The 13,598-nt window shown below is 45.6% G+C and overlaps 1 protein-coding gene across 1 annotated transcript; it reads right to left on the bottom strand.

The window, feature by feature from the left end:
* Nucleotides 1-8,402: 8,402 nt before the first annotated feature.
* LOC310865236 (peptide chain release factor 1, mitochondrial-like) lies at nt 8,403-9,927 on the bottom strand. The gene has a single exon (XM_083774262.1). The coding sequence runs from the start codon at nt 9,859-9,861 to the stop codon at nt 8,512-8,514; it is 1,350 nt and encodes a 449-aa protein (XP_083630388.1). The 5' UTR covers nt 9,862-9,927; the 3' UTR covers nt 8,403-8,511.
* Nucleotides 9,928-13,598: the final 3,671 nt, after the last annotated feature.

Genomic DNA, 13,598 nt, shown 5'->3' with positions numbered 1-13,598 from the left:
TAGATCTTTTAATTTTTTTTATATATATATTTTTTATTCTTTATATTTATTTTTAATTTTTTTGTCATTATGAAAATGGTAGCATGCTAATGCTACCATTTTCTAATGCTAATTAGCATGTAAGCATTATCATTTTAGCATGCTATGTTAGCATGCTAGCATATTACCATGTTAGCATTATTATGTTAGCATTAGCATGCTACCATGTTAGCATTAAGTTAGCATTAGCATGCTACCATTTTCAGTATGAAAACTAAAAATAATAACAAAAAAATAAAAAAATAAAAAAAATAATATAAAAAAAAAATAATAATAATAATAACAAAAAAATAAAAAAACTATCTATCTATCTATAATGGTGAAAATTTTCCTACAATTTGTAAGAAATGTAGACATAGGCTAACCATTAGATGTGGCGGCCATCTTGAAATAGCACCGCCATATTGGATTCTTGGATGGCTCGGTTAAAAAAGTTAAAGAGTTGACCCAAAGGAAGGTTCATGACAAATGTCACGCTTGTATCACCAAGCGAACAACCGTTCCAATGATCTGCTATATTGCACGAATTTTGTGTGTGTGTGTACATCTGTAATCCACGTAACTCGAGAACCGTTCGCCTCACCGACTTCAAATTCGACACACACGTTCCACACACCCACAGGGAGTGCAGTGCCCGGTCTCGAGTCGGCCGCACCCATGGTTGTCCAGAACCGCCACAAAAGGCCTTTTTTATTTGGCGGCCATCTTGAAAAATGACCGCCATATTGGATTTTTCGTTGGCTCGGTTAAAAAAGTTAAAGAGGTGACCCATGTTCATGCCAAATTTCACGCTTGTATCACCAAGTGAAAGATCGTTCCTATTATCTGCTGTACTATTTTTTATTATTTTAAAACGGCGAATTAAACGCATTAAACAACGTTTTACGCGCGCCGGAACACTGGATTAAACAATTAGCGGCCGTCAAAGAGTTGTAAATGTTACTTAATACAGAAATATGAGTTGATTCATTGTTTCACCCACACAGTAACATCGGCGTTAATTTGTCTAATTGTAAAGTCTGTCTGAGAGTGCACAGAGACGTCCATTTGTACTCTCTCAGAGTGAAATGAACAGTGAGGAGTTGGCTGTTTATCTCAGAGTGAAATGAACAGTGAGGAGTTGGCTGTTTATCTATCGGCAGATGAAAGCAGACAGTGAAGCGTATATATACAGCATTATAGGCAGCATGGCAGGATGGCGTAGGAGGGCCGTTCGGTCTCAATCCATTTATCCTGTTGAAGGGTCCTCGAGCAACGACGAGCCAGACTAAAATCTACTGCTCACTCAGAGTCATTATAAATGGTTTTCTAAATGAGGACGTCAGCGAAATCCCTGAAATATGAATGTCTTGCATAGCGTGAAGCTGATGAACGACAACATGGAACTGGGCCACCTCATTGAAAACATGTTCCGTCCCATCTGAAGTGAAAGTGACTGTAACTGACCCCCCCCCCCCCCTCCCCTCCCTTCCCTTCCCCCCTTTTCCATGCAGGCATGCAAATCAATTACCAGCTCAGTGGCCTTGTGGTTAGAGAGTGTCCGCACTGAGACTGGGAGGTCGGGGTTCAATCCCCGGCCGGGTCATACCAAAGACTCTAAAAATGGGACCCAGTACCTCCCTGCTTGACACTCAGCATCAAGGGTTGGATTGGGGGTAAGCCCCTGCGACATACTATAGCGTCATGTCCAGGGGATGTACTTGTACATCAAGCTGCCTCACGCTACAGAAACAGGAGATAGGCTCCTGCCTAACTCATGGCTCGGCAAGGCTAAAAACACAAGCCTTTAGTATTTAATGATCCTATAAACTAACTGCTGTAATCAGTATGTTTTCATCATTTATACTTGTGTTAATACAAAAAGACCCTCATTTATTTGTAGGCCTATCAATTAAAATGTTTATTCGTTCATTTTACTTTTGCATTTTCCCTCGTGATTTCCGGTCCTGCTGGTGAAGAGGGTGTGATGATTTATATATACTTAGTTGCACGCCTGTGTCTCATACGGGAAAATAGCGGATCTACAACCTCACAACGCATTGCAGTGCGTCCGCGTTGTGTGCTTGTAGATCTGCTATCTTCAGTGCACACCAGCAGCAGCAGAAGCAAGCACCAGTAAATCAAGCTTTCGAGTCTTTCCCGGTCGTCATTGTCTCCATCAGAGGCCATATGTGTGTCCCCATATGAGGCTATGCATACCAAGCCCTAAACTGCAGCCCAAACAGGTGTGTGCGTGCGTGCGTGCGTGCGTGCGTGCGTGCCGTAATGTATGACTATGGGAACACAACACACACAGTAAAATCATCAATCAATCAAGTCCATTAAAGGGTTAGTTCACATTTTTGGACATAAAGCTGTAGGAAATAGTTGCCATTAGTCAATGCAAAGGTATTCATTGATTGCCTGCGTCCCGTGGTGGGAGTTCTGGTCTGGTTTTGGTAAATATGAAGTAGTCTTTTGCTGAGGGGCACTGGGGGCCACACATTAAGTATTTCCTACAGCTTTAAGTCCAAAAAAATGAACTAGCCCTTTAATGCTGCGGGTGAGTGTACAAATGGATACATTAACATTACATGAATGTGTGCTCATGTTTCTGTATGTGTTGTTTGTGTCAAATAGCTGTAGTCTAAAGGTAGATATAGAGATAGAATAAATAGATGGACAAACGGTACAGTTTGTCAAGGATTCTTAACCCATTTAGGCCTGACATCGAAATAAAATAAAAGTTCTCGCTGAAAGAATATATATTCAAAGATTTGTGCCGCATTTTTAAGATTTTTCTAAAATAGCAGACCTACAAGCTCGTAGTGCGCCACTCGGTGGCGCGCTATGAGCTTGTAGATCTGCTATTTTTCAATAGCTAAAGTATTACATAATGCTTAGTTAAAACACCAAAAGGGGTTCCCGCGTTTAACCACTTTAACCACTAAATGGAGAACGAGCTGGAATCATTTTGGAAAAAAAACTAATGCAAATTTTCTCCTTTTCAAATGGGGGTCGAAATTCATACATACGTATGTATTTGGGCGTCCTTGACATGCAAATGTTTGAGGACCACTGCCGTATATGTGGGTGTATAGGTGTGAGTGCATGGGTGTGTGTGTGTGTGTGTGTGTGCGCGCGTGACCGCGGCGTGTGAGTGACATTACAAGCCACCAAGCCATTCCTCAACCCCACCCTTGCCCAAACAGAGCGAGGAGGAGCGCCTCCTGGGCAAATATTTAAAGTCAAAACAGTCCGGGCCCATAAAGAGCTGGGTGGTGGTGGTGTTTGGTGGTGGTGGTGGAGGGGAGGGATGCATGGCGGTGGTGTGGCTACATCTGTCAGGGGGGAGAGGGGGGGGGGGGGGGCGAGAGATGAGAGAAGAGGAATGGGAGGGGAGAGGCAGCAGCTGCTGAAACGAGTCTGGACACTGTTGACGCCAACACCTGTCTGCACTGGAGACACACACACAGCAAATGTCCAGCCAGCCAGCCAGCCGCAGTACACACACACACGCACACGCACACACACACACGCACGCACGCGCGCACACACACACACACACACACACACACACACACACACACACACACACACACACACACACACACACACACACACACACACACACACACACACACACACACACACACACACACACGCACAGATATATACGCTCATAGATACTACTTAGGTTATATTTGTACATTCAAGAGTTGAAATGGATAAAGGAACTTTATTGTGTGTACACATGCACATATTTTGGTTTGGCTTGTACCACATACAGAAGTAGTGTAAAATAGGGTCCCTGACTGACAGATAGCTATCTGTCCGTGTGTGTGTCCTTGTGTGTGTGTGTGTGTGTGTGTGTGTGTGTGTGTGTGTGTGTGTGTGTGTGTCCTTGTGTGTGTGTGTGTGTGTTTGTCTAAATATCATGCTATTATCAATTTGATGTAGAAATAGAATTCATTATTCACACACATAAAAGACACAAAGGCAGAAACGTGCGCACACACACACGCGCACACACACACACACACACACACACACACACACACACACACACACACACACACACACACACACACACACACACACACACACCTAGCCCAGTGTAGTCTACCACACCCCTCTCCTCTGGCTGACCCCCATCTGCTGCCTCCCTGGGGAGTGTGTGTGTGTGTGTGTGTGTGTGTGTGTGTGTGTGTGTGTGTGTGTGTGTGTGTGTGTGTGTGTGTGTGTGTGTGTGTGTGTGTGTGTGTGTGTGTGTGTGTGTGTGTGTGTGTGTGTGTGTGTGTGTGTGTGTGTGTGTGTGTGATGGTGGGAGGTCAGGGGAGGGGGCAAGCAGGCGTTGGCTCAGGCCGGCCCTCGGTCAACAGCTGCCAGGCTTCTCATGCTGTGGTCCTGGCCGCGGCAGGGCAAGAGGGGTATAGAGAGGCCTGGCCGCGGCAGGGCAGAGGGGGTATAGAGGCCAAGCAGCTGGGCTGGGAAACAAGGCTAAGGGGCCAGAGAGGATAGGACCCCGTCGGAGGAGGAGGATGGGGGGGATCCAAGTTCTGGACAAGCTCGGGACTAGAGTCGACGGGGTAGAATGTGGGGCTTGAGCCGGCATAAAGGCCAGACATACAGTACACTTACAGACATAAAGGCCAGACATACAGTACACTTACAGACATAAAGGCCAGACATACAGTACACTTACAGACATAAAGGCCAGACATACAGTACACTTACAGACATAAAGGCCAGACATACAGTACACTTACAGACATAAAGGCCAGACATACAGTACACTGATGGGGCTGTGGAGGATGAGAGAGAGGAAAGGGTATAGCAGCAGGTGACAGGGTGACGATGGGGCCGGGAGGTCAGAGTTGGTACGGGTTAGGTTAGAGCCAGACTGACTCATTTGAGTCCTATTATAGCCGAACAATTACAGATTTTTTGACCCAGCACTTGGTCCAAAAATGCCTAATCAATTTGAAAAACGTATGATACAAATACCTAAATACAAGCTCACAATGTGCCGCAAAGCGAACCATTGTGAGCTTATTGGTCTATACTGATCATCCCCTGTATCGCTTCTTCAATCTCATGCCATCAGGACAAAGATACAGAACCTTACCCTGGAAAAAGGTTTGTTTCAGTATAGGAGTTTTGTCCCCTCTGCCATCGCGGCATTAAACAAACTGCCCCGCCGATAGGATGGTTCTGTACACAGTGGGGAACTCGTGGTTTTTTTGTATTGTCTTGATGTTATGTTTTTCTGTACTATGTGCTGTTTTTGTTGTTGGTGTTGAACAGACCTGTGAAGATGAATATCCTTCGGAACAATAACGATTATTATAGATGTATTTATAATAGATATACTATCTATATATACTATACCCAAAATAGGGACGCCTGGTTGGTCAACTGCATAATTGCTAATACAGATGTCGTCAAGTCAAATAACGACCAATATATATAGTCCTGGGCTAGGCTGGCTTCTATAGCACAGGATTACAATAGGGATGTATTTTCAACTTATTTTCTGTGCTCATGCATTTTCATGATAAAGTTGCTCAGGATGCAGATTGTGGCCCCTGGAAACTCAAATGACAGCATTTTGAATCACAGAGAACTGCATTGGTTTATATGTTTGGACATTGACAGTTCCCTTGCTGACTTCTGGAGATGAGATGTATACACATGTATACCACTAGTTCTCAAAGTGGGGTCCGGGGACCCCCAGGTGTCCTTCAGTCGAGTCCTGGTGGTCCCCAGAGTACCACTCTTTAAAGTAAACACAGGACAAACGGGCATATATATACACAGGGAACAATTAGACACAGGTGAAACGGAAAGGCAATCAACACAGGAATTGGCTGGGGAAAACGGGACACACAGGTAATTCAAATTAACACATTTATAAGGAACAGGAAACACAAGGGATATTAATTCAAAAACAAAAGGAATGCAGCAGCAAAGTACACCACAGGGAAAAAAGGAACAATACATACAATGTTACTACAAAATACAACAGGGAGATCAGATCCTGACACTTTGGCTGTTCAAATACATAATTTCCTTGACATGGAAATGACATGAAAATGCTTGCAAACCACTGGTTTATTACATGTGAGGTAGGTAGTGCGGGTAATCTGTGGGGAGGCTGTAGGCTTGTGTGTGTGTGTGTTGGGGGGGGGGGGGGGGGGGTCTGACATGTGAGGAGGAGGGTTGTAGGGTGAGACAGCTGTTAACAGCCCCAGCAGTCACACAACAGCAGCAGCATTCACACATCTGCTGCACCCAGCCCTGTTTTACTGGCTGCCAGGCCACCGCTTCAGGGCGGGGGGTGAGGGGGAAGGAAATAGGAGGAGGGAAGAGCTGTGTGTGCGTGTGTGTGTGTGTGCGTGCGTGCGTGCGTGCGTGCGTGTGTGTGTGTGTGTGTGTGTGTCAGAGAGAGAGTGAATAGAGGTTGGGGTGGGTGAGCAAGTGAGCAAAATCAACTTTATTGTCTGTCACAGAGAGACACATGACACCTGTGACTCATGCATTCCCCCCGGGGGGAGGTTGGAGTGAAGGGTCAACTGGAACACACCAGGAAGGTGTCACCTTGCTCAAGAACACTTTGGCAGACTCTGTGGCGGTGGAGTATATTATGAACTGTTGGTTATCCAGCATTCACTACTAAGGCCTCACTCACACCTATACATCTAGCATAGGCTACAACAATGTTGCATGGTAGATGTAAACAAGTTGTAAGTGTCATGGCCGCCCCAATGCATTTCCAATGGAAGTCACATGGTTTGACACAACATTTTAGTTTGATGCTGTTGTACGGCTTTCGGCTGTGTTTCGACTGCCCCCCTCCCCCTCATACATACAACACGTTTGTCTCTTCAAACCACGTGACTCCCATTGGAAATGAATTGTGAGCTTGCAACAGTCAACAAGTCTCATGCATCAGCTATACAACATTCTGTTGTGACAGTGTGAGTGAAGCCTAAGACCTATTTTTCAACAGCTAAAGTTCAAAATAACGGTAAAAGTGATTAAAGCCATAAAGGTGTTGCAGGTCTTAATGGCTTCAGGATGGGAACCCCTTTTGGGGTTCATGTTGCCATTCTACAATATATAGCACAAATAGGCCTCAGTCCTAAATGGGTTAACCACTTGCAATTTACAATTTACAATTTAGGCATTTAGCAGACGCTCTTAATCCAGAGAGACTTTACATGAAGCAAGAACTAAGAAAAGCATCAAACATCACATAAAAAGCATTTATCATGAAACATGCGTAAGCTAAGAACGTAACAGTGAAATATCTATATAATGAAACTATACATATAAACTATATACATATATGTGACCAAATCTGACTGGGAGACTGCTATTGGATTTTTTAGAATTTTTGTTTTTTCATTTCATATGAAAGCAGGGAATCATAGCTTCAAATTGACATATTGGTTGTTCAGTTTGACCCACCAGTTTTGGAGATATGGCTTATAGAGTAATGTCTTGCAGAAAACAGCGAGTTGAGAAAACAGGCTTGAAAGGTTCACTTCTGTGGTCTCTAACATTACAATAGCTACATGTTTAAGCATTTTTTTCATATTTACATGTCAATTTCAGCTTTGACACTTATTTCAGACATGCTCTAGTATGTGAAGAGTCTGCATGTGCTATTAACTCATTTTGAAAAAAAGGAAAAAAAAAGGTTTTTCTCCTCTGGTGAAAAGTTGGAATGTGCGCGATGGCAGTCTCTCAGTCAAATCTGGTCACATACTATGCTATACATATGTACTATGACGTGCTATGGCTACATACAATGCAATTATAGTGCTGTCTACATAACATGCTATAAATCTGTATCAAATGCTATCTAAGTCTACAGAAATGCTATCTAAGGGGGTAGGGTAAGTGCTATGGGCCATGATGGAGTCTGAAAAGGTGGGTTTTCAGACTACGGCGGAAGATTGGGAGTGATGCTGCAGTTCTGACTGCAATGGGAAGTGCATTCCACAGTTTTGGAGCCAGAAGGGAGAAAAGTTTTGGACGTGTGGAGCGTTGTCCCGGCATTTTTTGTGCATTTATTGAAACTAACACAGAGTTGTCTGTGTATTTCTTTGAAGGTGCGGACGTGCCGATCTCATCATACACCAAGGTCTAGCAGGCTTTATTTCGGTGAGTGGTTACGTCGTTTTGTTTATTTGCTGGTATTAGAAAAACAGCGCACGGGAGTGGAAATATGACCAGAGGGCTGTGGAAGGTACTTCCACAGGGCGTCAGAGAGAGACTCGCTGTAAGCCTTGGACCAGGGCTATGTGTCCTCCTGGGTTCAGTAAGTGGTCAATGCTGCCGGACAGTCATGGTGGACCATGCAGGTTCTTCCCTGGTCTCAGCTCCACACAGCCTGGCCCTCCATGCCAGCACCAGGCCCTGGTCTCAGGCCTGGTCAAACAGCCTGGCCCTCCTCGCCACCACCAGGCCCTGGCACGGGTTGCTTCACCTGCTGTTCTCCACCAGCTCCAGAAGAGTCTCTCTCTGCCCATGCTCCAGGAGATCGGAGATCAGTTCGTCGAGGGCCTCGCCACCTCTCATGAACTCCTTTATGTCTCTGGTCATGTATCCTGTCCTGTGGTCCGTGACCCGGTCTTGACTGAAATTGTAGGAACGAATCCTCTCTGACTGGGAACGTGTTCCCACCTGTTGTTTCCGTGCCGTGTGCCTCTGCTTATTCTCTTTACCCAGCATGCTCTGGTGGAGGCGGGCCCTCAGCATGCGCATGGCCCGGTCTCGGTTCTGGAGCTGGGAGCGTGTCTGCTGACATTCCACCGCAGTGCCTGTGGGAAGATGGACGATGCGTACAGCACTGTCCGTTGTGTTCACACTCTGCCCGCCGGCACCCTGGGACCTGAACGTGTCGACGCGCAGGTCTTTGGGATTGATGCTGACGTCAATCTCCGTGGGCTGAGGGAGAACTATGCTGGTCATGGTCCCGGTGTGGATCCTCTGCATCCTGGACGACAGCCCCACCTCTGGGATGCACTGCACCCGGTGCGTCCCCCCCTCCAGCTTCAGACGCCCGTACGCGTTGTCCCCCGCTATGCGCACAGCCGCGTGGTGCAAGCCCCCATACTCTGCAGGTGTGTAATTGAACACTTCAAAGTCCCAGTTCTGGTAGCTGGCATAACCCTGGTACATGTCAAACATCTCCTTGGTAAACTGCTGGCAGATGTCACCTCCTGTTGTACGTCCAGAAACCACCTCCAGAAGAACACTTCTGGAGTCAAGTGGGTCGCTGGGTACCAGAGTTCTGATCAAATGTTTTTTCAGCGCTAAGAGTCTTTGGGAGATCTGGACTTCTTCCTCTTTCAACATCTGCTCCATTTGCTTGTCCTCTTCTCCGGTACCTTGCAGGAGGAGGGACGTCAGCTCATCAAGGTCCTTGGAGGCATGCTGGATATTCTGAAACACATGGGCTATGGGCAACAACTCTACGTGTCTCATACTCAAGTCCTTTCTCTCCGTCTCCGTGGCATGCTGCTGCTGCAACCTCTTGGAGACATCTCCATATTCTGCCACGATCTGTTGCAGATATCTCTGGACAGACTCGTGGTTGTACATGGCGGTGGTATGATCACTGTCATGATCCCATAACGAGCTGCTACAGTGCATGCTGCGCACTGTTGTTATTGTTGTTGGTACAACAGCCTTCACGTGCTGATGCTGAGCAGCATGTCGAAGATTGTGCCCAGAAGATATCTTCCTCCATTCCTTTGAGAAAGGCCCTCTGTTATAGTGAATAAAGCTGTCGCAGAGAACACACAGTCGATTCCAGCGACGAGAAAGCATTAATAATAATTATTATAATTTGTTACGGACTGGTGCTAAAATCCTGCAACAGCACCACTGCGAAATTGTGCGAATGTCACACACTACTAGTTTCTGGTACAGAGACGCATAACGGCAGAGATATGCGTTACACCGACATAGGTGACCCACGTTTTCGAGAAAGATGATTGTAATGCTAGAGTATAGTCACAGTCATGTATTCTGATGTACACTGACTGATGTGGTGAAATTCTGAGCCAGTTTGAGCAGAGCAGGTTAGAAAATAATAACTTAATTGTAGGTATGGTATGGGTATCATGCGAAATTTGACTTGAGTCCCATTTCATAATATCTATCTATAAATGCGCAGTTTCTTCTGCGCAAACCGGTTCTTGTGTGACTGATTTCGGTACTATGACCTCACATTGATGACACAGAGATCTCCATCCATATATGGGCATTAAAGGGACACAATGGGTACAACAGGTGAGGTACAACAGGTGAGGTACAACAGGTGAGGTACAACAGGTGAGGTACAACAGGTGAGGTACAACAGGTGAGGTACAACGGGTATTGCATAACCCGGAGGGGCATTTGTTTCCCCAGCGGCCATCGGCCTAGTTCACAAATTTCACAAATCACAAAAATAATTTAGTTAAACAAGCTCATAGTGTGCATCATAAATGTAAAGATAGTTATATATATTTTTTCTATAGTTGTTAACTATGGAATCTAGCATTTCCCGTCAGTGTGTGTGTGTGTGTGTGTGTGTGTTGGTTGGTCACCCCAGGCAAGCCCCCATAGGCCTATATGGTGCCCAGGTCATCGTGACATCACGTGACGTGAGCCCACATATGGTGCCCAGGTCATCGTGACATCACGTGACATCATCAGGGATGCATATCATATCATAAATGCGACCTGTTGTCGCAGTTAAGCCCATATATGGAGATCCCTGATGCCAGCAACTCTACATCTGACCTCAAACCTCAAACCCTTAGATCTCCATATATGGATATATGTCAGAACCCATCCATCCTTCCTCTTCGATGTCTCCCTTTTGACTGATACCTGTCCATTCAAACTCTAGACGGGCCCCAAAGTTATTAGTGCAGCTGCGCACGGCAGCCGGCGAAAACTTGAGTTCTCAACAGGCCCGTAAATTAAGACCCGGCCCTACCTGGGTCCTCATCAAACCCTGTACACTCAAGATAATGTCCCCGCTACCAGATCTCCATATACTGTATGGAGCTGACCGGTTCTGACATTCCATTATGTTGATCTGACCTCATCAAACCATGTACACTCAAGACATGCTCCTTATGGCCAGTACAGAATTCATTCCATGTTGGTCTGACCCCCCCCAATGCCAAAGCGCCCAGCAGTCTGCCGTCAACGAGTCGGATGCGTGCACGCAACCTCGCCCTTTAGGGCAAGGTCGCTTCTCGCCCTCAGGCGTCTTACGGGTATATATATTGGGTATATATATTGCAATAATAATGTGGTTACATCTTAAGTGCACAAAGTGAAAGTGCACAGTGATTTAACCAGCCTATATACATGCCAACTGGATGTTTGGGATGTGACTGTGCTGGCACATTATTTACTTTAATTTCATGAGGAAACCCTCTCCTCTGACATACTCTAGTCTAAACCCAAGTCACCCGTGACTAACCAGAGCCAGAGAGACATTTTGCACAGTGAAGATGGAAAGCCTACAGAGAAATAAACAACTGCATCTATTACATTGTAAAATCCTGTACAATTGGAACCGAATACAATTTGGTTCCACTTGCACACTGTACACTCTCAGAGTTAGGTGCAAACCACACCAGCGATGTATAGTTGCACGCAACCATTATCCCCAATGGCAATTGCAAGGAGTTGCATTGGTGTGGTTTGGGCCTTTAATAGACACACAGGACAGTTTAATACACTGCAGTGAACAAGCATGCAATTAACAGCTACAGTACAGTAGCATGGATTGCAGGTTTTCTACAGCGTGCACTGTAACCATATCATGTAATCACGCTAAAGCAGCACATCCCCGGCCGATAGGTGTGAAGTGTGAACGATTTGGGGGACCATGTAAATTAAAACAAAGGCCGCTTGCATGCTGTGGTTTGCTATACTAAACAGAAATTTGCATGCACAAGGGCTGCCAAAGTTGGCTATCTTTTGTTGTTGTCTCCACCAGGCCGAAGGCATGTGGGGAGAGTATGTTTTGCACTCCGTCCGTCCGCGTGTCCGTCCGTCCGTCCGTCCGTGTGTCCGTGTGTCCGTGTGTCCGTGAACAGCTAATCTCGGCCACCGTTAACCCGGTCGATTCCATATTTTGCACACACACTCCCTGGATGCCAACGATGAACCTCTGCCCCAAACTTTCCAGAACGGCCTGTTATAGCGCCACCAGGAGGCCGCTTTGTGCAAAACACCTTTTTGCACAGTACACCTACAGATTTTGTCCAAACATCACGCAAATTGGTACACAGTCTCTCTAGAGCCATTCAACGAAACGGGTCTTTCAGATTTATCACACTCCATCCTGATTGGTTAAGATTGGCTTCCAAAGTTCACAGGAGTGCTCAGTTTCAAACAAAATGCTGCAAATCATGAACACATCGCGTGATTTCCGTGAAATTGTGCACCCACATTCCCACTAGGCCGAGGACGAAATGCCACATGAACAATTTCAACTCAGCCTCAAGCTGGCGCTATAACTGGCCGAAAAGTGTTTTTACCTCTAACTGCACGGATCTGTGGATAACCTGGTGGAGACCTGTGCCCGGAAGGGCACTTTTTCTAGTTTCTCTTGTTTTTTTGCCACCCTCTCTTCGATGTTAGACTGGGCCAGCTCTAAACTGACTGGGCTCACATGGCCCGCGTGGCCCAATGGACCCTACGCCGGTGGTTCTATTGTCATGTCATGGCCTCTGTGTCCGAGGTGTCTGCTGACCTGGGCACACAAAAGGAACAGTGCTGTGTATAAGAATAGACATAGAGAAGTCATGCAGAAAAGGGGCATCTCTGTGCATGTGGGTGCCAGGGCCGGTCGATATGGACAAAATCCACTATATTTTTGAGCAAATATCGATAATACAAAATAAATCTCTGAAATGTTCCAAAAATAGCACATCTACAAGCTCACAATGAGTCCCAATGCGACACATGTTTTTTAAAGAATAAAACCAAGCTTAATAATTGATTAAAACCAGGAAAAGACAACACCTCTACCATATCATATCATGATATTATGAATCGCAGACCATCTAGTCTATACTCCAAATCACCATATCGATATAGCCACTTAAGTTAAACCATCCGTAGGATACTAGGGTGGGATACTTTCGCAGAAAATAGCAGATCTCATTTTCAGCGAAGATATTGTAGAGCAAAAACTGAAGAGACACCAGTATAGATATACTCCACTCAACAACATATATCTATATATTGTATTGCCCGACCCTATGGTCTCCTCTGTCGACTGCAGTCGGCTTAAGGGTAATCGGAATGCCCGCAAAACAAAAACACAGTCGCTGCCAGCCCATTTTATCCGCAGACCGCAGAGCGCAAACCCAGCGGTTCTTGTATTCTTTTATTTGTGGTATTTGTGGTTACGGTTAGGAATAAGTTTAAGGTTAGGCATAGTTTTACTGAGGTTAGGTTTTGGAATAAGGTTCAAGGTTATTTTATTTTGCTCCCCGGGAGAAATTTGTCTTGGGACACAAAGACCCGCAGCATACATAAATATACAATAC

Source organism: Protomyctophum parallelum (genome assembly GCF_964188405.1).
Source record: "Protomyctophum parallelum genome assembly, chromosome: 10".
Lineage (NCBI taxonomy): Eukaryota > Metazoa > Chordata > Actinopteri > Myctophiformes > Myctophidae > Protomyctophum > Protomyctophum parallelum.
This window is presented reverse-complemented; position numbering and strand designations above follow the sequence as displayed.